Raw genomic sequence first — 25177 nt, forward strand, 5'->3', positions numbered from 1 at the left:
CCGGGAACCATAGCAACCGGGACTGCCCCAACTTTGCCGGCTGAAAACTCCCTCAGACCCAATTCCATCACCGAGTCCACTGCATTCTCATTCTTTCTTTCTGTTTCAGCAGATCCAATGAGAATAAATGGCTGTTGATTAATAGCTCGTCGGCTATCATAAAGAGCACCTCAGCAAATTGAACAGGAGGAAAACGGAATCCCCGGAGGTCATGACCCTTGTGTGAAGACCAGAGGCAGCATGGCTGCAGCGAGTGAGGCGGAGAAGATCCCGGAGAGCAACCCCAACCCCGGGGCGGAGAGCAACCCCAACCCCGCCCCCGAGGCGGAGAGGATCCCGGAGAGCAACCCCAACCCCGGGGCGGAGAGCAACCCCAACCCCGGGGCGGAGAGCAACCCCAACCCTGCCCCCGAGGCGGAGAGGATCCCGGAGAGCAACCCCAACCCCGGCCATGAGGCGGAGAGGAGCCCGGAGAGAATCCCCGGCACCGGGGGGACGACTGGCCCGAGGAACAAGAGAAAACGAGGCCCGGGATCAAACATCGGCCTCCTCCAGCAGAACCGCCAGTTCCTCGACTTCTTCTGGGATATCGCCAAAGCCGCGCAGGATGTGCGGCTGCAGGGGATCAAGGGCCTGTTGGGCTTATCTGAAAAGGCCAGAGCGCCGGGTAAGGAGCGGGGGGAGAGAAGGGTATGGGGGCCGGATGGGGTGGTGCGAGAACTGGGGGGGTGGGAGTGACAGTCGGGGCGGGTGGGGAGAGAAGCGGTTGGGGGAGGTGAGAGAGCCAGGTGGCGAGGGGAGTGAGAAGGGAAGAGCGAGGTGGGGAGGTGCGGAGGGGAGAGCGGGGGTTTAGGGGGGTTGCGGGTGTAGGGTGGGGGGGTTGCGGGGGGGTAGGGTAGGGGGGGGTGCGGGGGGTAGGGTAGGGGGGGTGCGGGGGGGTAGGGTAGGGGGGGGTGCGGGGGGTAGGGTAGGGGGGGGTGCGGGGGGTAGGGTAGGGGGGGGTGCGGGGGGTAGGGTAGGGGGGGTGCGGGGGGTAGGGTAGGGGGGGGTGCGGGGGTAGGGTAGGGGGGGTGCGGGGGGTAGGGTAGCGGGGGGTGCGGGGGGTAGGTAGGGGGGTGCGGGGGGGTAGGGTAAGGGGGGGTGCGGGAGGTAGGGTGGGGGGGTTGCGGGGGGTAGGGTAGGGGGGGTGCGGGGGTAGGGTAGGGGGTGGGGGGGTTGCGGGGGGTAGGGTAGGGGGGGTGGGGGGGGTAGGGTAGGGGGGGTGCGGGGGGTAGGGTAGGGGGTGGGGGGGTTGCGGGGGGTAGGGTAGGGGGGGGTGGGGGGGTAGGGTAGGGGGGGTGCGGGGGGTAGGGTGGGGGGGGTAGGGTAGGGGGGGTACGGGGGGTAGGGTGGGGGGGTAGGGTAGGGGGGGGTTGCGGGGGGTAGGGTGGGGGGGTGGGGGGGGTAGGGTAGGGGGGTGCGGGAGGTAGGGTGGGGGGGTTGCGGGGGGTAGGGTAGGGGGGTGCGGGGGGTAGGGTAGGGGGTGGGGGGGTTGCGGGGGGTAGGGGGGGTGCGGGGGGTAGGGTAGGGGGGGTGCGGGGGGTAGGGTAGGGGGGTGCGGGGGGTAGGGTAGGGGGGTGCGGAGGGGAGAGCGGGGGGTGGGGGGGTGCGGAGGGGAGAGCGGGGCTAGTGGGGGTGCGGAGGGGTAGGGGGGTGCGGAGGGAAGAGCGGGGGTAGTGGGAGTGCGGAGGGGAGAGCGGGGGGTAGTGGGAGAGCGGGGGGTAGGGGGGGTGCGGAGGGGAGAGCAGGGCTAGTGGGGGTGCGGAGGGAAGAGCGGGGGTAGTGGGAGTGCGGAGGGGAGAGCGGGGCTAGTGGGGGTGCGGAGGGGTAGGTGGGGTGTGGAGGGAAGAGCGGGGGTAGGGGGGTGCGGAAGGGAAGAGCGGAGGTAGGCGGGGTGCGGAAGGGAAGAGCGGGGGTAGTGGGCGTGCGGAGGGGAGGGGGAGGTGGCGGGGGGAGGAGGGTGTGGGGAGAGGGGTGTGGGGGAGGGGGGTGTGAGGGCGGGGAGGACGGTGTGGGGAGGGGGGTTTGGGGGCGGGGGAGGGGGGTGTGGGGGCGGGGGAGGGGGGTGTGGGGGCGGGGGAGGGGGGGTGTGGGGGCAGGGGAGGGGGGGTGTGGGGGCAGGGGAGGGGGGGTGTGGGGAGAGAGTGGGGGGAAGGGGGTGTGGGGAGAGAGTGGGGGGAGGGGGAGGGGGTGAGGAGGGGTGTGGGGAGGGGGGGCGAGAGGGGGTGTGGGGGAGGGGGGGCGAGAGGGGGTGTGGGGAGGGGGGGGCGAGAGGGGGTGTGGGGAGGGGGGGGGCGAGAGGGGGTGTGGGGAGGGGGGGGCGAGAGGGGGTGTGGGGAGGGGGTGCGAGAGGGGGTGTGGGGAGGGGGCGAGAGGGGGTGTGGGGAGGGGGCGAGCGCCAGGCCTGCGGGGGGGGAAGGTGGCGAGCGGCCAGGCCTGCGGTTGGGGGGGGGGGGGGGGGAAGGGGGCGAGCGCCAGGCCTGCGGGGGGGAAGGGGGCGAGCGCCAGGCCTGCAGGGGGGGGGGGGGGGGTGGGGGGAAGGGGGCGAGCGCCAGGCCTGCGGGGGGGGGGGGGGGGGGGAGGGGGCGAGCGCCAGGCCTGCGGGGGGGGGGGAAGGGGGCGAGCGCCAGGCCTGCGGGGGGGAAGAGGGCGAGCGCCAGGCCTGCGGGGGGGAAGGGGGCGAGCGCCAGGCCTGCGGGGGGGGGAAGGGGGCGAGCGCCAGGCCTGCCGGGGGGGAAGGGGGCGAGCGCCAGGCCTGCGGGGGGGGGGGGAAGTGGCGAGCGCCAGGCCTGTGGGGGGGAAGGGGCGAGAGCCAGTTTGGGGGATGGAGGGACAGAGAGCTGTGTTGGGCAGGGTAGGGTGTAGAGCTGGGTTGGGCGGAGGGAGGAGAGCTGGATGGGGGCTGGTGGGAGAGGGCGAGAGAGGGAGCTGGCAGATTGGCACAGAGGGGAGAAAGAAGAGAATGCTGGGTGATGGGGGGGCTTGTGAGGGATCTGGGTGGGGGCTGCTGAGAGAGCCAATGGGCCTGAGGAGCAGGTGAGGAGCTAGGGAGAGGAAATTGGGGTGAAAGGGGAGGGTATGTTGCAGGGGCATTTGGTTGGGATAGGGGGTGGGGAAGAGCAGGTGGAGCCTGGGAGTCCCGGCTTTGGTGGAAGTCTCTGATTCCAAGCCTGGCATACACGTGGGTGGCAATTCAGAGATGGTCCAGGTGGTCCAGGACCAGTGAGACCTCCCTGTGATACAGTTGAAATACCAGGTCCCAAAAATCCTCTCTGGCCAGCAGTTTGCCTCTCGCGCCCATCTTTTCTCCCCTCGGCATTCCTCATTCACTGGGCTATCTGTTCTCCACCACCACCCTGACCCCCCCACCCCCCAAAACAGCCATTTATTCAGTGTTCCTGTTACTTAATTGTTAGAAGTATTTAACAATTTGATTGCCGTGGAAGGTTGTAACCATGGGGATGGTTCATTAGCCTCACGCACCCCAACAGTAATATCTAGTAACCATTGACTATCTATTTCCAGGATGATGAGCTTCAATATGCAATCAAGCGACTGATTGACGGCCTGGCAGCTACCCGTGAAACCGCCCGTCCAGGCTTCAGCTTGGCCCTGGCACAGGTCAGTCACTACATTTAATGGATGTTTAGCCAGTGGACAGGGCCATAGGGCTATTACAGCTAGCAGACAGAGGGCACCATCGGTCACTTAAGAGAATTTGAAATCGCAAAGCCTGAGTAACCCACTGCAACAGCAAGTTCCCTGTGAAATTCTGCTTTGATCTTGTTGTCTTTTAAACCCACTCCCCTCCTTGTATTTTTTCCATCCTCAAACACATCTGGTCATGAAAACAGATGTTACCAGGCTCTAGCTCAGGTCATTTGCTCACAGTGCACAACTTTGAAATGTCCCTTTTGACTTGTCCCTTTCCTGCCTGGCAAAATGCCCAGCCGCCATCAGTCATTCGATTAGAGGTTTGTTGGCTGTGAAATATTGATTCACACATTCCAACCATTCATCGGCCAACACATCCATCCTTGTGACACACTGCCTTCCTACGCCAATTGGAAAGCAAAAATTACCTAATTGGATGATGTTTGACTATTTTCAATATTTTTATATCTGGCAAAGAGAAATGTTCAAAGAAAATGGGGAAAAAAATCTTTTTGAATGTCCCTAGAATTTTTCTCCAGGGTTGCACACAGCAGTGCCCTGGATATTGATCTTTGATTCCTGGAGACTCCGGGCCAATCCTGGAGGGTTGGCAACCCTAGGAGGTGCCTCTGTATTTTTTTGTAATAATGGAGACCAGAACTGTGCTCAGTTTTAAAGGTAGAAAGTTGTGCCTTTTTTTTAAAAAAAGGGCTTTCATCAAGATTGGTTGCATTTTCAAACAAAAGTGAGTCTTTATTCTGGCTGGTGAGATGTGGCGGGTCTTTGGTTTACTGATTAATATCTGCAAGGGGCCTATTCCAGTGGAGAGGCTGCACTCACATTCCAGACTCTCCTGCAGTCCCGACTCGCTAACGTTGCAGAGAGGGGGCCAGCAGTGTGAAGCGGAACAGATGATGGAGACGCAGCCAGTAATGTGGGAGCTGGTGCATTAGCCAAACAGAAGAATAAAAAGAACTTGTTCAATGCAGCGAGGAAGGGGTGGGAGGACTTGCAGAGGCAGCTAGGAGCTGCCGGAGGCTCTCAGATGGGTCTGATGTGAGGCAGCGGAAGAGGCAAGTAAAAGAGTAATGCCTTGTTGGTCACCTGCCACATTTAGCCAAACAGTGAGGATTCCCAGAGCTTTAGTTAGCATCTTCATTGCTGCTGCATGCTGTAAAGGACATAATTGATGGGGTTGATGTCCTGACCATCCTTAAATGTGATGGTGATTTTTTTTTTTTGCCTTTCTCCTTTACCAAAGGCAAAAGAGCTAGCTGACTACGTGGCTCATTGCAGCCAAAATTGTTCGGTTTTCAATCACCCTGATGGACACTTCCAGCAGGTATCATTGGACACCAACAGAGAACTTGTTCCTCCTCATTGTTCTATCCAAGAGAAGTTGAGGTCACCAACATGGTGACTGCTGCTAGAAGCAGAGGACAATATACAGTTGCTATTTTCACAATGCAGTACATTTACTAAATCCAAATGTATGGCCAGAATTTTTCAGCTGACGTGTGGGTGGCGGAGCCCGCACGTCAGCGCTTAAAATGTTGCGTGTGCGTGCCGACCTCAGCACACGGCATCGCGATATTTCGGTCGGTGGGCGCGCTCAGCAGCGGGGTGTTCGCCCGCCATTAATTGAAGGCCTCGTTAAGGCCCTCAACTTGCCAATTGTCCTGGATTTTGAGGGGCCCGTGCGAACTTCGGATCGGAGCACGGGCCCAATGGGCAGGTGGGTAGGAGATTTTTAAAGAAAACTCATGCAATGTCGGGATACGTGGACTCAGAGGGATTGTTCATGTTTTCCACGAAGTTTTAATTGCTGAAAGTGTTTAAAAGTTGCCTGTGTGATTGTTAGCAGTTCTCATTGATTTCCAAGAGCTTTTTGTGTACTTTGAAACCAGTCTGCAGACGGTAATCTTTCTCGGGCCTGCAGCCTTCCGGAGGCCTCCATTTAGCCCGGGGGCATGGGTTCTGACTTCTCCACTGGAGGCAGCACCCCTGAGGAGGAAGGGAGGGATAGAACAAGGAGGAGGCCAGGACTGGACAATCAGCCTCCAGGGGAGCCACCTTTGGGTGGCCAGGCGCAGGCACAAGGGGCGCAGGGCCAAGAGGTTGTCCAAGGTGGAAGGGGTCGCAGAAGATGCCACTATCCTGCTGCCAGGGTATACAGGCGGCGAAGCAGCTACCTCAATGTGACTGAGGTGCAGTGCCGAAGGAGGCTCCGACTCTCAAGGGAGACAGTCAACTATATCTGTCAGATGATTGGCCCTGAGACCTCCCCTAACTGTGTGGGTGGACACCCCATGCCAGCAGCTCTGAAGCTCACAGTTGCCCTCCACTTCTATGCCTCTGGCTCCTTCAGGGCTCGGCAGGTGATCTTTGCGGTGTCTCCCAATCAGCTGTCCACACTTATGTCAAGCAGGTTACAGACACTCTGTTCAGGTGGGTATCCACCTTCATCCACTTTTGCTGTGACCAGGCAAGTCAGGCACAGCGAACCAGAGGCTTCGCAGCCATTGCTGGCTTTCCCCGCGCCCAGGGTGAAATAGACTGCACATGTGGCCATCAAGGCGCCAGCAGGTGAGCCTCGTGCCTTTGTCAACAGGAAGGGCTTCCACTCCATGAACGCGCAGATAGTGTGTGATCACAGAATGCAGATTTTACAACTCTGTGCAAGGTACCCAGGCAGCTCCCACGATGCCCACATCCTCAGACACTCCCAGGTGCCGGGGCTCTTCAGTGTTCCAGCTCGGCTGGATGGTTGGCTGCTGGGTGACAAGGGCTATCCCCTGCGAAGGTGGCTCATGACGCCACTACGTCATCCAAGAACAGAAGCTGAGCAGCGCTACAATAGGAGCCAGGGCACCACAAGGGCTATGGCGGAGAGAGCCATCGGTCTTCTCAAGATGCGCTTCCGTTGCCTGGACCGCTCAGGGGGCGCACTCCAGTACCCTCCAGATCGCGTCTCTCTGATAGTGGTAGCATGCTGCGCCCTGCACAATCTTGCGCTGGAAAGGGGGGATGCAGTTGACGATGAAGACCTTGACACCCTGGATGAGGCTGCACATGATGAATCCAGCAGTGCCTCAGGATGAGGAAGCATAGGGCAATGATGAGGGGCAGAATTACACCAAGGAGGCAGGGACACCCAGGACAATTTAATCCAAAGAACCTTCAGCTAGCTCCACACACATGGATCAACAGGAGCAGCATTGCCTGGCACTTCCACACGTGGCACTTAGGTGCCACATCTTCCACCTGTTCAGCTGCAAATAAGGGCTTAGTACAGAAACATCAAGGTCCACTCAAATACTCATGATAAATATGTGAAAAAGAAAAATGCACTACAAACGAAACACCCTCAGCCATGGTAACAAAAGTGGACTTTATTATGTCCAAAAGAAAAGCAAATAATTCTCCAGTGCAATAAGAAGAATTTGGGTCCCTATTCTAAAGCCAACACAAAATCACCATTGACATACCCGTGGAGTGCCTAACGTGCCTTATGCTTACGTTTTTGGGTGCTACGTCTAGGTGCTGCCCCATCGCTCGGAGTGGCTTGAGAGACAGCCTGCTGAGTCTGCTGCCCTGTTGACCTCGATGACCTTGGCGGGCGTCCTCTGGCCCCTGGAACCTGTGATGGCCCCGTCTGGGAGGGAGTGGCCAGTTCCTGAACTGGCACCTCCCCAGTTGCGCAGCCTCAATGGAAGAAACGTTGACTGGCAGAGGGGCGGAGGAGCTGCTGCCATCATCCGGACCGCCCTGAGAGGAGCTCGCAGCGACGACAGGCAGCTACTGCGCCACCGTGAGGTCCCTTTCGACCTCCCTGCTCACCGCAGATGCATGGGCACTGAGTGCCGGCGCTTGGTGTCCACAACATCTCCCACATTGGGAATGACCACTTGTGGCCAGTACCGCTGTGAGGGCTTGCAGGTCAGAGCATATCCCAATCATAAGATATTCCATCTGATTGAACCCCCTCTCTATGAGAGTCGCCAATCTCTCATTGGAGGAAGACTGAAGCTCTGCCCTGAGGGTCAAACCTTCCCATGCACTCTGCCTGGACTCCTCCGTCGCAGAGACCAACTGAAGCATTCCCTCATGCAACCCTGCCAGATGCAAACACACTCCCTGCAGCTGCTGCATTGGGGACAACTCCAGAGGCACGTCATCAGTGCCGGACTCAGCATGTGCCTGGTCCCCTGCAGCCCTCCAGCTGCTGGCGCCATTGGCACTCTCTGCCCCTACCACCTCCTCCAGTGATTGTGATGTGCCCTCTCTACTGTGACCCAGGACACCAGCCAATGGTAAAGTCCCCACTGAGGTATATGTGTCTGCGCTGGTGCCTGGATGGCTGAAATGAAGTGCAGCAAGTTGCACATGTTGGCCCTCAGGTGTGGCCGGGAGGCTGCGGTGTCGGAAGTGCACATCACTCTGGTGGTGATGCTGAAAGTAACAACAAAGACAGTGCATCAGTTAGCGTACAGTCAGTTCAACCTTTCATCCCTTTTCCCCCCCCCCCCAGCCTCATAAGTCGCTCACCCTTCAAGACCATAAGGAGACGAACATTGGTGGGGTGGAAAAGAGTCAAGAGGAGGCCCAAACATTAAACGCACATGCAGACAGGCTGGCCAGGTGGCCACAGGAATGCCACATGGCATGTTATGTACCGTTGGATTGTGGAGAGTGCAGAGGTACCTGACCTGGATGCATTCTGGCCTGGATAGTTGCGGGGCTGAGGAAACATCGCAAACAGTTGCAACATTTGCTGTGGATCACAGGAGATTGAGAGGTCACATTATTGGCCTTCATTCCGTTAGGAGGGGCATAGACCAGGTGGGCAGAAGGCAACATTTCCCCTTGGCGCAGGGATGAGTAACGTGGTGGCATTTATCTAAGTTGAGTGCTATGAGGTTCACAGCTGAGGTGCTGAGGACCTTTTGGACAAAGTAATGTGGGACACACTGGCTGAAAGGGTGGTGGCGGTCCCAAACCCCCTCAGATGCAATAAGTCTTTGGCTGTGCAGCAGCGATCCAATGGCATGTTAGACCATGGTGTTAGTGGTCACAAATAGGATTCGGTGACTTTGGAAGGTGGTGGAGACGCGAATCCTCAAGGGGATGAGGGTCCCTTCTGTATGACTTACACGTCAGAGTGTCTCAGTCTGTGAATAAGCATTGTTTCAGCATTAACGATTGCAGCAACCATCAGTGGTTTGGATGGTGGGCAGACAGTGAATGGGACTGTGGACCTCAAATACCTGGCCGCTGGACCCCAGCCTCGCCGCCCCTGGCCTCCAGTCTCCTGCTGTTCTTGGCCTGTTCTTTGAAGGTTGTGAGGTGCTGGAGGAGGGTGTGCCCACCTCCAGTCCTCTGGCGCTCCTGTATATTGTGCTGACTTTTTGCCTGCAAAACAGAGAAGAGGATTTATTGGGGCTGGTTACTCATGTACTCTGCATGCGCATGCCACACCCCAACCACAGTGGCCCATCTGAGGCCTCGGGCGGCTCCTGTCCACATTACTGGTGATCAGTCCCCAGAAGATAGTACAGCTGGTCCCAAACCCCTCCCCCAACGGCCACCTTGGACACATTCGGCGTCCATCACTTTGAATAGCACATGGGTCTTAGCGCCCACGGCAAGGAGGCGCAACTAGGTGCGGCGCTGATGCCAGCAGATGGCACTTGGCTAAAACACCTTGAGGCACCCCTTGCACCATCTCATTACCATCAATATGACATGTGTTGGAGTTCTGAGTATGTGTCGTGCGGCCTCCCCTGCAGATTGCCCCCAGACTACTCAAATGCCACAAACACCAACATATGCCACGGGGAGAACCCTTCTTCTCCTCAACCACTAAGGCTGATGTAAGCATGGTCAGTACCCGTTTGCCCACCCAGCGTGCACCAGATGCCCTATGCAGTAACGACAGTAAGACGTGGGGGGGGCCTCAAAGGCTAAGGCTACCTTCTGGGTCAAAGGGCCAAGACCGACATGATACTCACCCATCCAGAGCGCAGCAAATCATTGAATCTTTTTCTGCACTGGGTGCCAGTGAGCCACATATCATCATGGGCACTGACAGCGTCACCCACCTCCTCCCACTCCTGGCTGGTGACATGGGGGGCCCTCCTTTCCATCCTCCGGATACAACAGGTGCCAACGGATAGACACCTCTTGGAGGAGGACAGCAAAGCATGCATTAGAAAATCAGGGGCACAGTGGCCCCCCACTGGCCTCTCCTGCAGCCTGCCCCCCTCCTCCTGCTTATGCTGCTGTGCAATCGGTCCTCCCTCCCTCTCTCCACGAGTGGCCATGGTGCACTGCCTCAAGCAGGCTGCCTGGCCGCTCTTTATGCAGGCTGCTGGTTCCCCATTGGAACCGGCAGTCTGAGGCCGCCTGCCCCTGCGACTATTTTCCCGTTCTCCATGGGAGTCGCTTAGCCGCTGGGCGGCCCTTAATTGGCCTGCCTGCGGAAAATGGCGGCGCGGCCCGTTTCGCCAGCGGCAATCAGCCGCCCACCCGCCGCCGAGTCAGATGGGAATTCTGCCCTGTGTGTTTTATGTTACTAACTAATTTTCTCCGCTGGTATCTAATTCCTGAAGGTTTTAATCCCTTTGCTGATTTCAAGTCCCAAAGGAGCCCTAAACCTCCTGATACCAATGTTGCATTTGGTTATTATTCTTTTGAGTCTTGATGGTGAGCATCACCAGGTTATTAGCTGAGCCTGCCCCTGCTCTCTCAAAAACCTGGAACTCCCTTCCTAGCAGCCCTGTGGCTGTACTTGCACCAACTGGACTGCCACAATTCAAAAAGCCAATTCACCATCATCTTCTCAAGGGCATTTAAGGGTGGGCGATAAATGTTGGGTGTTGTTGAATAATGGTCAGAATTAGAAATGCTGGTTCTCCCCGTTGAGGTCACTCGCAGGACCTGGGCAGAGGTCTGCTAAAAGGTCAGTCTGGGGGTTGCATTTGGGATTTTTCTGGTTGGAATGGCAGAATTATTCAGTAGATGCACTTGAGAAACAATAGAATGTGGTTTAGCGCAGTACACGAGAATGAGTTCTCTGGAGTCAGTAATCCAAATAACACTTGCTCTGTGTTTGCGTTCTTCTGCTTTGAAATGTCATACAATTCTCCACCAGTTGTGAGACATTTTGCTAATTTCTTTTCTAACAGCTCCTGCAATACAATGAGGAAATCCCTCTGCAGACAGTCCTGGAGCATATTAAAAAGAAACATGATGTAACAAAAACAAAGAAGGTGAGTGGCTCATACCTGAGTTCTAATGTTACTTGGCCTTAGAAGTAGCAACAGCAGGTAGAACCAGCTGAGGGCAGAGCAAGGAGTCACTTTGAATACGTGTGTTTAGTGAGCCTGTAAACAGCATCCAATGCAAACTATTGGTTAGGATTTGGAAGGACTACTATCGGTTTTGAAAGTATTATGATTCAAAGGTGGAACTAGCCACATTTTGCTTGATTTCAGACACCCTTAGAATAGTCAAAAACTTAAATGTTGAAACATTTACATTGACTTATATAGGATGTTTGGCTCAGAAACAGGCAATTCAGCCCAACCAGTCCATGCTGTTATTTTTGCTCAACTTGAGCCATCTTCCCTCATCTAAATCTACCTGCTAATTGTGCAAATTGAGGGTAAAGCATCTATTCCCACCTCCCTCAAGTGTCCTTCTAGCTTTGCCCTAAATGCCTCTGTCCTATTTGCTTCACCACTCCCTGTGGTAGTGAGTTCCACACTCTCACCACATTTGGGTAAAGAAGTTTCTTCTGAGTTCTCTGTGGATTTCTTTGTAATTATCTTATATTGTTGGCCTCTAGTTATGCTCTCCCAACAAGAACAACCACAACTTGTGTTTATATAGCAGTTTTACTGTAATGAAGCACCCCAAAGTGCTTCACAGGAGCATTATAAAACACAGGGTGACACCAAGCCACAAGCAGATATTAAGTCAGATGACCAAAAGCTTGGCCAAAGAGGTAGGTTTTAAGTAGCATCTTAAAAGAAGAAACAGGGGAGAGATGTAGGAGGGAATTCCAGAGCTTGGGCCTAGACAACTGAAGGCATAGCCACCAATAGTGGAACAATTATAATTGGGAATGCACAAAAGATCAGAATTAGAGGAGCGCAGAAATCTCTGAGGTTTATGGGACTGAAAGAGATTACAGAGATGGGAAGAGGGCAAGGTTGTGGAGCGATTTTAAAAACAAGGACGAGAATTTTAAAGTCAAGACATTGCTTGACCGGGAGCCAGTGTCAGTTGGTGAGCACAGGGTGTTGGGGGGGAAAGGGTCTTGTTGTGAGTTAAGGCACCAGGCAGCTGAGTTTTGGGTGACCTAAGTTTACAGAGAGTAGAAGGTGGGAGAAAGCCAGGAGTGCATTGGAACAGTCAACAGAGGTGAAATTAGGTGATATTACAGAGGTGGAAATAAGCGGTCTTATTGATGGCATGAATATGAGATCAGAAGCTCATTTCAGGTCAGATGTGACACCAAGGTTGCAAACAGAAGGGCTCAATCTCAACGGTTGCCAGGAAGAGGGATGGAGTCAGTAGCTGGGGTTCTGAGTTTGCAGCAGAGTCCAAAAACAATGGCGTCAGTCTTCCCAGTATTACATGGAGGAAATTTCTGCTCATCTTATACTGGGTGGTGGATAATAATTTAACAGTGGAGGAGACAAGAGGGAGTGGAGAAGGACAGCAGATATGATGGGCCCATTGGTTACCTCCTATGCTGTAAGATTCTATGATTGTAAGCTGTTTTGTTATCTTTATTGCATTGATGTTAGTTTTCTGAAGTATCTTGTTTTAATTTTATTCTTTAACTAGCACATTGTATTCTTAGTAATCCTCACACCTCTGTTCCATAACACAAGTAGATTCCGTCCATGTACTGTACTTTCCAAGATTAATTGTAAACTGAGCATAGGAGAGGTTCTGTATTTACTTTGGTTGGTTGGCACACTGTGCCTTTGGTAACCTGATTGTACCAGTGCCACAGGCAGTATGCCATCAGAAGTGCTTTGTTGTGATGTGGTTGGATGTTGGGTTGCATTTAAGATCCTTCTGCCCTTATGCTAAGGCTAAGCAGTTCTTTCAGTGGAGTGAAAATTAAAGACAGATTGTCTATAAGACCATAAGACATAGGAGCAGAAATTAGGCCATTCGGCCCATCGAGTCTGCTCCGCCATTCAATCATGGCTGATAAGTTTCTCAACCCCATTCTCCCGCCTTCTCCCTGTAACCTTTGATCCCCTTACCAATCAAGAACCTATCTATCTCGATCTTAAATACACTCAGTGACCTGGCCTCCACAGCCTTCTGTGGCAATGAATTCCATAGATTCACCACTCTCTGACTAAAGAAGTTTCTCCTCATCTCTGTTCTAAAAGGTCTTCCCTTTACTCTGAGGCTGTGCCTTCGGGTCCTAGTCTCTCCTACTAATGGAAGCGTCTTCCCCACGTCCACTATGTCCAGGCCTTTCAGTATTCTGTAAGTTTCAATCAGATCCCCCCTCATCCTTCTAAACTCCATCGAGTATAGACCCAGAGTCCTCAAACGTTCCTCATATGTTAAGCCTTTCATTCCTAGGATCATTCTTGTGAACCTCCTCTGGACCCTCTCCAGGGCCAGCACATCCTTCCTGAGATACGGGGCCCAAAATTGCTCACAATATTCTAAATGTGGTCTGACCAGAGCCTTATAAAGCCTCAGCAGCGCATCCCTGTTCTTATATTCTAGTCCTCTGGAAATAAATGCCAACATTGCATTTGCCTTCCTAACTACCGACTCATGCTGCAAGTTAACCTTGAGAATCCTGGACTAGGACTCCCAAGTCCCTTTGCACTCCAGATTTCTGAATTCTCTCCCCATTTAGAAAATAGTCTATGCCTCTATTCTTCCTACCAAAGTGTATGACCTCACACTTCCTCACGTTATATTCCATCTGCCACTTCTTTGCCCATTCTCCTAGCCTGTCCAAATCCTTCTGCAGCCTCCCCGCCTCCTCAATACTACCTGTCCCTCCGCCTATCTTTGTATCATCTGCAAACTTAGCCAGGATGCCCTCAGTTCCTTCATCTAGATCATTAATGTATAAAGTGAAAAGTTGTGGTCCCAACCCCTGCGGAACTCCACTAGTCACCGGCCGCCATCCTGAGAAGGACCCCCTTATGCCCACTCTCTGCCTCCTTCCAGACAGCCAATCTTCTATCCATGCTAGTACCTTGCCTCTAACACCATGGGCTCTTATCTTACTGAGCAGCCTCCTGTGCGGCACCTTGTCAAAGGCCTTCTGGAAGTCCAAGTAGATAACATCCATTGGCTCTCCTTTGTCTAACCTACTCATTACCTCCTCAAAGAATTCTAACAGATTTGTCAGGCATGACCTCCCCTTGATGAAACCATGCTGACTTTGCCCTATTTTACCATGCACTTCCAAGTATTCTGAAATCTCATCCTTAATAATGGACTCTAAAATCTTACCGACCCAGGTCAGGCTAATCGGCCTGTAATTTCCCGTCTTGGTAATGGCCACCATACTCACCTCTGCCCCCCGACTCTCTTGAACTTTGGGGATGTTACTCGTTTTTTCCACCGTGAAGACTGACGCAAAGTACCTATTCAGTTCCTCCGCCATTTCTTTGTTCCCCACTACTACTTCTCCAGCGTCATTTTCCAGCGTCCCAATGTCCACTTTTTCCTCTCTCTTACCCTTTATATATCTAAAAAAAAACTCTTGCAATCTTCTTTTATATTACTGGCTAGTTTACCCTCATAGTTAATCTTCTCCCTCCTTATTTCTTTTTTAGTTGTCCTCTGTTGGTCTTTGTAGGCTTCCCAATTCCCTGGTTTCGCACTGCTCTTCGCCGCATTGTATGCTTTCTCTTTAGCTTTTATGCTGTCCCTGACTTCCCTTGTCAGCCATGGTTGTCTCATCCTCCCTTTAGTATGCTTCTTCTTCCTAGGGATGAATTTTTGCTGTGTCTCCCAAATTACTCCCAGAAACTCCTGCCATTGCTGTTCCACTGTCTTTCCTGCTAGGCTCATCTCCCAGTCAATTCTGGCCAGCTCCTCCCTCATGCTTCTGTAGTTGCCTTTATTCAACTGTAATACCGTTACACCTGATTCCAGCTTTTTCCTTTCAAATTACAGGGTAAATTCTATCATATTATGGTTACTTCCTCCTAAGGGTTCCTTCACCTTAAGCTCCCTTATCAAATCTGCCTCATTACACATCACTAAATCTAGAATTGCCTGTTCTCTAGTGGAGTCCACCACAAGCTGCTCCAAAAAGCCATCTCGTAGACATTCCACAAATTCCTTTTCTTGGAATCCACTACCTAACCTGATTTTCCCAGTCTACCTGCATCCTATCTGCCCTACTGACTGGTGAGTTGCAGGCAGGATCTTTGGGAGTGATAAGCTAATCACAAAATGGTGGGTGGTATTGTAGTCGATTGAAATCTATTTATACTTGTGCCCATGTGATATAGAAAAGAACTTAAGATTTTATTTTGACTTATGTGCAGTTTTTTTTGAAGCTTCTTCAAACATGCAGACTATGTGTAATTGTACAGGAGAGTGAACGTAAGATAAGTCAGAGACCTGGTATCCGATTGTCATGCACTGTAACCTCTCCAACCTGGATTGCTTGGAACCAAGGCATTTCTGGATTTTAGAATTTTCTAGATTATAGAATGACATTACAATGCCTATACTTAATATGTCCTTGAGACACAAAATAGTGACAAAATATTTTAAAGAACTAATAAAAAATTGTTTGTTTACCCAAATACTGCTTCTTCCATGTTTCCAAAGTACTGCACTGGACTAAAATAACTGAATGTTGTATACCCTGTGTCTGTAAAAGGATTAGGACCCAGAGTTCGAATGACCAGTAGGCCAGGCTGGGGAAAGTGGGCTAATGATAAACATTTTATATCGATTTACTGACTGTTCTTCCTCTGTCATCTATCTTCTCTTTCTCTCTCCCACACGCTGGCACACTCCCCTATTTCATAATCGGTTGCAGCGCGGCGAGTGGCGAGCCTGAGAGCTGTGGGGCTTGTTGGAAAAAGTTCCGGACAACTCGTGTTTCCGGATTTTGGACTGGAGAGGTTACAGTATATTTGGTGCTGTGTTGTGAAACATTCATTGACAGTCCTAACTGGTTCTAGTTCTTGAGCACCTGGTGTGGATGGTCTATACTTGGTTTGACCCATATTATAGCTGCTGGTGTTTTCTCTAAGTTCTTGCGACATTCTATAACATTCAAGTTTATGTATGCCGGTTTCATCTGTACAGGGGATCCTGTTGCTATGAATAGTAGCTGAAATCAGAGTGAAACATTATGCTAAGGAATAATCTAGCGACAGTGATTTGGCACTGGACTCCACAGGTGATAGAATGCTGATTTTGTCCATGCAATAACCATGTTACAGGTTTTGGAGGAAGTCTGGAACTTGTTAGTGGAAAGATTGTGTAGCAAGCTTCCTCAAACATTACGCAATGTCTGAGCAGCAGCAAGGGACAGGAACAGGGAGAGTGAGGGAAGAACAAAGGAAACAAAACACAAGAGTATCTAGAAACCATGTAACTGGGTAGTGCAACATTGGGATAATGCGATATATTTGTCGTTACAGCAACTCATCCGAAATGCTGCATTTGGAAACCTCTTTGGTGTGTTGGCACTTTCACAGTCAGGACGACTCATAAAGGTAAATTTCAATTTCTCTATACGCCTCTGAAAATAGAATGACAACCAGTTTGCATGAATGAGAGATTCTGATCCACTTAACACTGCATTTCTGTGCCATAAACATGTAAATGGTTCATGTTTAAGAAAGCAGCAAGGAAATTGCAACATAATCTGAGCCCTACTGTTCTAGTCATTTTGCTGTAGAAGTGAGGAAATTTTGTGTCAGAGCTCTCAGAGGTTATGCAGTGAAATTCTGGAGCATGCTCCCTTTACTTTAATTATTGGTGTAGTCATAATACTGTCAATCTCAGGTCTTGTGCTTCAGCACATATCCAGTCACTAATCAAACCTACAAGACATTATTATTTAATGATCATAAAATCAGTCATTTGAATGGGGGTTGGGGGAACTCATCTTTGTGAACCTCTGAATGATTGAGAAGTGGTCAGGGAAGCAAAGCATCCAGGAGAATTTAAGATCGTTGGTTTCCAATACTATGGTTTCAAAGCATGTGACTTCTCAAATAAATTGTTAACATCACTATTATTGGTGGAAAGCATTTGACTGGTTTTTAATTTAGATCAATTTAACCTGTTTTATTCTGTGCAGAATAGGATAGTCATCTCCGATCACAATGCCACTGGAAGTATTTGGGTCTCATAATGTAGCAATGAAAATCGTAACTGGCTCTGGAATCCCTAAGTACCTCGACCTCCTCAACCCTTTATCTTCCTTAAAACTCACATTTGTGACAAAGGTTTTGGTCATTGCTCCTAATCCCTCATCCAGTCTTTCATTCTACGCCTCTAAAGCCTTTTGGAGCTTTTTTTTCTATATTAAAGCTGTTACAAGTTGTTGTTGAATGATTGTGGAGTTCTCTATCCAGTTACACGACGAGCCAAAAGGAGAGCGAGGACCCAATAAGAATGGAAATAAAAGAATAAACCTGGTCTCAGTAAAAGTGATCATAAACTTGGTGGATTGTCATTAAAAAACCTATTTGGTTCACTAATGACCTTTGGGGAAGGAAACCCGCCATCCTTGCTGTCTTTGTCGTACATGTGACTCGAGTCACTCACCAAGATGGTTGACTCTTTGCTGTCTGAAGTGGCCGACCAAACCATTCAGTTGCCAACAGTGCCCACATCCTTAGGATGAATTTTTAAAAATCTATAAAAATGTGGTGGCCTCATGATTGGCAACCGAAGGATTTGCAAAACAGCTGCTATGTAAAGCAACCCAATGGCTAGAGACTTCATCTAGGTCCTTTCTTTCCTTTGGTGCTGGCATCTGCTTTTAATCTTATTTTACCCATTTTCTGTGGCATCAGCTAATTCTAACCTACTTCCTGCAACCAGTGGCTGCTTCCCCCGTCCCCTCTCCCCTCTGATCCACCTTTAAATGAATCATTGTGCCCCACTGTCACTTCTCCTCCATTACCTCAGCCTTGACATCAATTCTTTCTCCTTCCCCCGCCCCATCCCCCCCACCCAACTCCACCACTCAGGGCGGTTTCTCTCTAGATCATCAAGCACCGCTTTTAAGGTAGCTACTGTAGTTCACAGTTTGTCTGCCTCCTCTCCCCATTGTCTTTTCACAGCTGACCCTCCCATCAGTTTTTGTCCTGCTGTGTTTTCTGATGATTCTGTCTCATTGCTTCATCCTTACTTTCACTCTGTGGCCTTTCGTGTGCACATGTGTGTAAGAAGTCATTACGCAGTGACATCCAGTTGTGGCCTGTGTATTAAAGTGACTGGTGCATCTTGGGTTTTGGGATTCTAATGTTGTGTTGGGCTTTTCAAATTAATTCACGATGGCAAAAATAATTGAAGTGTTTCAAAATTGTTTGTTGTTAGGAGCCAAATATACTTCTGCAGTCAATCCAGCTGCTGCAGAGCCTCAGTCGTTTTAAGCAGCACCTCTCAAATCTGCCAAGAAAAACAATTGTGGACATCCTGTCTGAGGTGAGACTTTAGGTTATACCAGTTAAATGAGTTTCTTTAATGTCGCAGAATAACTTAGTTTGTAAATGAATGCTTTGTACGAGCTGCTCAGAGAATCAGACTGGAATTGTAATGGGTGGGTCACCTCTTGACTAATTCAGTTGAATTTTTGAAAGGGTGGAGAGGGGAGTGTCCGCAGAGATTGACTACGGACATCAAGAGGCTCCCCACAAAAGATTCTTAACAAAAATAAAAGCTGACAAAATTAGAAGTAAGCACATGATGTGGGCTGGGAGACAGGGAATGGATTAGGGATAATGGGAACACTCTCTGGTGGGATGTGACAAGTGGTGTTCCCAGGGATCTGTACTGTGACCTCAGTTTTTCCCATTAATATCAATGACTTGGATGGAGAAATAAGGAGTGTATACCCAAGATCACTGACGGCACAAAGATGCACAGTAAGTTGTGGGTAGGAAGTTAGAAAGGGATGGACAGATGAAATGAGTGGGCAAAACAGTTGAAGATGGAGTTTAGTGTAGGCAAGCACAAGGTCGTCCACTTTAAAACCAAGAAAGCCAAATCGATATAGGCTCTTCATGTTGGACACTGGGAGCTGTGGAAAAATGGAAAGTTTTGAGTGTCCAGGCACAGACGTTCCTTGAAGCTAGTGGACAGATACAAAAGGTAATAAAAATGGCTCATGTTGGCCTTTAACTCAAGGGGGCTGTAATAAAAAATTATGAAGTGATGTTTCAGTTGTATAGACCTTTGTTGGATTCCATTTGGAGCGCTGTTTTCCGTCTTGGACACCTCACTTCAGAGTAGATATATTGTCCTTGGAGGAGTTACAGCAAAATGATAGAGCTTAAAGGGTTAAAATGTGAGGACAGGTTACATCAACTTGACTTCTATTCCCTGGAGTTTAGATGGTTGAGTGGTAATCTAATTGTGAAGCTTTTAAAATGATAGAGGAGGCACGAGGGGTTCCTTGAGTGTATGGCGTGATTGGGAGCAAATCACAACAGTGTGACCACAGCTGACCTAGCTATGGGATAAGGAATAATTTGACAACACAGCAAATGATATCAATTAACATCCATGCTAGTCATCAACTCTTATCTGTATTTTATTAATTGCCCTTTCAGCTGGCTGTTTTAGTTCAGCTCCATTACGCTGCCTAGTTCAGTAATTTCTTCTAATCTGCTTTGCTTGATACTTAAAAAATGGTAGCCCTAACAGCAAGACTCCCTCTGAGGCAGGCTGCATATTTTGAGGCGGTAGCTTATTTTGTCATTTGTTTTTAAAAAAGCTTGTGTACCTTCTAAATTGATCCAGTGTTGTAGCTGAAGCCGGTCAGGAAATGGTCAGGTTGTGTGCATGGCCGTGTGGAGTTAACTGATCTCCAGTAGCACCAGAGGTGTTCTTACTGATCTCCATTTCCCTGAGTTAGGAAGAGTCAAAAGCAGCCGAGATTCCAGTGCCGAGTTGCTATCTAGCAAATCATTCTGGGACAGTGTGTATGGGGATCTGTTGAGGATCGATCCCTGTTTGGTTGTGATGCCCTTTGTGTTCAAATGATTATTCTCATGGATGAAGCACAGATAATAACCAGAGGCATTGGAGAATGTGCAAAAACATTTACAAGGATGATTCCAAAACTATCAAGAAGGCTGGACAGGTTAGTGTCCGTCTTCTAGAAAAGGAAACGGTAAACTAATAGAGCTCTTTAAAATTATGATGCAGTTTGATGAGGTAAATGTGGAGATGATGTTTCCTGTTTTGGGGGAGCCCAAAAGTCAGTGCCAACAAGGAATGCAGGAGAAACTTCTTCACCTGTAAGAGTGCTTATATTTTAGAACTTGCTACCACATGGGGTAATTGAGGTGGGTAGCTTAAAGCTTGAGAAGTACGAGGGAGAAAGGAATAGAAGGTCAAGCTGATGGAATTATATGAAGTAGGGTGGGAGAAGCTTGTACATCCTAGTGTAGACCAGTTGGGTGGAATGGCCTGTTCCTGTGCTGTAAATTCTATGCCACATGGTTGAGTTACTGGAGAACATTTAGTTCATGTACAACCATATTCTAGAGAGTAATTGACACCTTGAGGGAACATTTAACATTGGCAAAAGTAGTAAATTTAATTATAGTGCAGGATAGTACACTGAATTCATTCTTGAATTACTGCTTTGTGTTGCCGCAGACTCCAGAGGCTGTCTTCGAGGAGATCCTGTTTGAGGCCTTAAAGGCGGATATGTCCTCTGCCTTCAGCAACCCAGAGCTGTTACATTTGCTCCTGGTCGCGCTAGAACGCTTCCCAAACGTTTTGAAACCCCAGACGCTGAAAACTTTGCTTGGATCCACTACCATCATGACATCAGAAAATATTCCCAAGTAAGTACTTTGTAAAGCTTAATGGGTAATACTGAGAGCGCGAATGGGTGAAGATAAGAAAAGTAGGAGCCAACACAGGATAAATCGGGTGTGATCAATCATAGAATCATAGAACAGCTACAGCACAGAAGGAAGCCATTCGGCCCGTCATATCTGCGCTGGCTCTCTAGGAGCAACTCGCCTAACTGCACTCTTCCACCTTTTCCGTGTACCCCTGCAAATGTTTCTCTTCAGATAATTATTCAATCTTCTTTTGAAAGCTACAATTGACTCTGCCTCCAGTACATTCCAGATCCTAACCACATGCTGGGTAAAGCCGTTTTTCCTCATGTTGCTGTTCAACTTAAATCGGTGCCCTATGATTCTTGACCCATCGACCAGTTTCTCCCTATCTCCTCTGTCAAGACCCTTCAATAATTTGAATACCCCTGTCAAATCTCCTCTCAGTCTTTTCTTGTCCAAGGAGGACAGCCCCAGCTTCTCCAATCTGCCCACGTAACTGAACTCCTCATCCCTAGAACCATTCTTGTGAATCTTTCCTGCAACCCCTCTAATGCCTCTAGGAACTTGACATCCATCCTAAAGTGTGGTGCCCAAAATTGGACACTATTCCGGCTGAGGCCTGGCTGTGTTGCATGTTTTAAGTAATTTTTTTCTTCCTTCCACCCTTCCTTTTGATTCAGGTTAATTGAGATGCTAAAACTCTCTGCCAAGGCTGTGAAGAAGGATCAGACACTGCCACCCCTTGCCTTGAGCCTGGTGCACATCGTCTTGAAGGAAGGCACATTCGTAACCTTCTGGAAGGAGCTGGTGGAGAATGCCTTGCTCAAACACCAAACGGGGCCCAGCTGGTACGTGATAGTGGCTGTTGTGGCATCAATATACAGTCAAGAGCCTGCAGCTATAACAAGGGACAGCACTGCAGGATCTTTGGGAGGTAGATTAGATAACTCTAGGTGATTTAGTTCAGCAACAGCTAACACCTTTCTCTTTGCTAACCTGTTAAGTTACCCAAACATGAGGTGGATCCCACAATAATAGCATATTGTATTTATATAGCACCTTTTAACATAGTAAAATGTCCCATGATGCTTTACAGGAGCATTCTAAAACAAAATTTGATACCAAGCCACATAGGATGTTAGGGCAGATGGCCAAAAATCTGGTCAAAGAGGTATGATTCAAACAGCATCTTAGAATTGCAGAGGTTTAGGGAGGGAATTCTAGAACTTGGGACCTAGGCAAGTGAAGACAGTGGAATCGTGAAAATTGGGAATGTGCAATATGTCAGAATTGGAAGAGTACAGAGATCTTGAAGTGTCAGTATGGAGGAGGCTACAGAGATAGGGAGGGAAGTCACGAATGGCTTTGAAAACAAGGATGAGAATTTTAAAATTATAGTATTTGCCAGACCGGGAGCCAGTGTAGGTCAATGAGCATAGGTGTGATGGGTGAACATGACTGAGGCATAATTACAGCTTTCACCTATCACTGGGTAGTCCCCATTCACAACCGTGAGTGTAGGTCCCTTAGCAAATGGGAATGGAAGGTTGGCACCGTCCCTACTGACAGGAAGCTTGGCTTGTATGATTCATTCTTTAATTGCATTGCTTCTGCTGCAGAGACACTATTCCAGTGCAAGTGAGTGATCATGTTCCACTGGTAACTGGTGTACAAATGTCATTTCTTGTCCTGGGGTAAAAATGAATATGCCTTTTGAATTTAACTGTAATAGTTGAATAGAAAATGTCAGCCGTACAGCACAGGATTCTGAACTTCTCTTCCTGTGACAATGGGAGATCAGGAGACCTGAACAAACTTTGAGTCGAGTTCTCCTTTAACCTTTATTTTCCATGGCCAATTTTCTGCCTGCCTTGGTTGAAGGCACTGACTCTCATGCAGGGTCACTGCCCTCAGAGGAGCCAGCTGTGCTCCAATACACTACCTAATTGATAATTGTCCCAGTGTGAGCCAAGGCAGTGACTCACAGCAAGCTGTCAGACCATGTAGGAGTTTGCATCCAAACCCCATCCTGTCCTCACCTGGTGTAACCACTTGTGCTTGCCAGCATGGATTCCTCTATAGCAGGAGCGGCAGAATCTCTCCGTCCCAACCCTCCTACCCTACCTGCTCCCCGCCCCACCCCTCTAAGTAAGACACTAGAATTGAACCATCATGACATGTCCAGCGGCTCAGGCCATGCCCCCTGCTGCATTTACTCACTAAGAAATCACTTAATTCCTGTGTGGTGCAGAAATCAGCTTTACAGTATGGAGCCGCCTCATGTCAACAACAACTTTCACTTACATAGTGTTGTGGTAACTTTGACAAATAGTCCACAGGAGTCTCAGGTGCAGGCCACGATCGTTTATTCGAGCAATTGCAAGGAGAGAACCATCTCAAAGCAGCTTGAAATAGCACTCTGCTAAATTACAAGTGTTCACCATATTTATACGTTTTTGGTCACGTACAAGAACATTCTCCAGATTCTGATCTCATCAACATATAGGTTTACATAAAACATACATCTCTGGTAACAGGTACATGCATCCTATGTCCCTATTTTCACCGATGCAGAGACCTTCCCTTCTATCTAAGCTGGGACCATCTGTCCTTCCTCTATCTGTTGAAGAGCACACTTAATCTTACTCTTAAGTTATTTATTTTAACCTGGAAAATAAAGGTTAAAGGAGAACTCAACTCAAAGTTTGTTCAGGTCTCCTGATCTCCCATTGTCACAGGAAGAGAAGTTCAGAATCCTGTGCTGTACGGTTGACCTAAGTCTCCAGTCTAACTCCCAGGACCTTGCTGGTGATTGCAAGCCCTGAGGATGTACAAAGTTTGAGAGTGTATAAGGTTCATCTGGTTTAACAGTTTAATTGTTGATTTACTGGTTTGCGCTGGCCTGCCTGTAACCCTGAGGATCCAACATGATCTAGAATCTTGTCTCAGGTCCCTCTCTTTCTCACATGTCCAGCATATATCTGCACATCACACTTGGTTTTGTGTCTTAATTCTATTTTAAAAAGACAGAAAATCAGGCATTGGCTAAGAGCTTGAACTTTGCAAACTGTTAAATTTTCCCTTTACAAACAGCACTTTGCAAATGGCTAGTTACCGCCTGATTGTGGCACTTTGCAGGCACGGTTACAATTACCTCCATACCTATTTAGAGCAGTAGGCGTAAAGAGATTGGCTGAGTGAGGAGCAAACAATTACACCCATGCTACAGACATCCCTTGAGCAACCTCAGAGTAAGTACTAATTCAAAAGCAAAATATGGCGGTAGCTGGAAACCTGAAATAAAGACCGAATATGTTGGAAATACTCAGCAGGTCTGGCAGCACCTATGTACAGAGATAACGTTTCGGGTCATGACCTTTGGTGTGTGTTGATCCCAGTTTGCTGCTGATGGATTGGTTTGTTAGCCTTGACTATAACTAGGCCAAGTGCTGTTATTAATTGCATGTCTGTTCGTTTTCTCTTACTCAGCTTCCTGTGTTTCCGGTTACTTGGTGCCACATTACCATTGCTAACGCTGCCCCAGCTTAACCTCGTTCTCACAGGAGAGGTGATGCGACATTATGGGAACCATGTGGTTTCGGCCCAGGTATGGCCCTTCTCTGGTTGAGCAATGTCAGAATTTTTGATTGCTTACATAATGCCTTGTTTCTACGTTAAAAGTGTTGATGTGTTGAGGCATTGGAATCGCTAAGAAGAAGGGGAGAACGAAAGAACTTGCATTTATGTCACACCCTTCATGACTTCAGGATGTCACAAAGCACTTTACAACTAAGTACTTCTGAAATGAAATTGTTGTTGTCATGTTGCAAACACAGCAGGCAATTTTGTACAGCGAGATTCCTCAAGCAGTAATGTAGTAATGACCAGATGTGGGGAGACAGTGGCATATTGGCATGTCACTGGACTAGTAATCCAGTGATCCAGGTAAATGCTCTGGGACATGGGTTCAAATCCCACCATGGCAGCTGGTGGAATTTGAATTCAGTTAATAAATCTGGAATATAAAGCTGGCCTCAGTAATGGTGACCATGGAACTATCATTGATTGTTGTGAAGATCCATCTGCTTCATTTTGGGGAAGGAAATCTGCCTTCCTTACCTGGTCTAGCCTACAAGTGACTCCAGACCCACAACAATGTGGTTGACTCTTAACTGCCCTCTGAAATGGCCTAGCAAGCCACTAAGTTGAAGGGCAATTAGGGGTGGACAACAAATACTGGCCTTGCTAACGACACCCACATCCCATGAAAGAATATTTTTTAAAAACTGTTTTAGGTGTTGGTAGAGGGATAAGTAGTTGGTTGATAGTGAGGAAGGGATAAACTGCAAGAAGATATCAGTGGACTGGTCAGGTGGGCAGAAAAGTGACAAATGGAATTCAGTCCAGTGAAGTGTCAG

The 25177-nt window shown here is 49.5% G+C and overlaps 1 protein-coding gene across 1 annotated transcript in view; it reads left to right on the forward strand.

The window, feature by feature from the left end:
* The first annotated feature begins 240 nt into the window (after positions 1-240).
* Positions 241-25177, forward strand: part of mybbp1a (MYB binding protein (P160) 1a) — a 90128-nt gene continuing 65191 nt past the window's right edge. Inside the window, 9 exon segments of the mRNA XM_078548235.1 lie at positions 241-639; positions 641-667; positions 3565-3660; positions 10881-10964; positions 16365-16439; positions 18277-18384; positions 20566-20756; positions 21440-21607; positions 24249-24366. Of these exon segments, the coding sequence (XP_078404361.1) occupies positions 241-639; positions 641-667; positions 3565-3660; positions 10881-10964; positions 16365-16439; positions 18277-18384; positions 20566-20756; positions 21440-21607; positions 24249-24366 (1266 nt within the window).

Source organism: Cetorhinus maximus, chromosome 9 (assembly GCF_964194155.1).
Source record: "Cetorhinus maximus chromosome 9, sCetMax3.hap1.1, whole genome shotgun sequence".
NCBI classification, from domain to species: domain Eukaryota; kingdom Metazoa; phylum Chordata; class Chondrichthyes; order Lamniformes; family Cetorhinidae; genus Cetorhinus; species Cetorhinus maximus.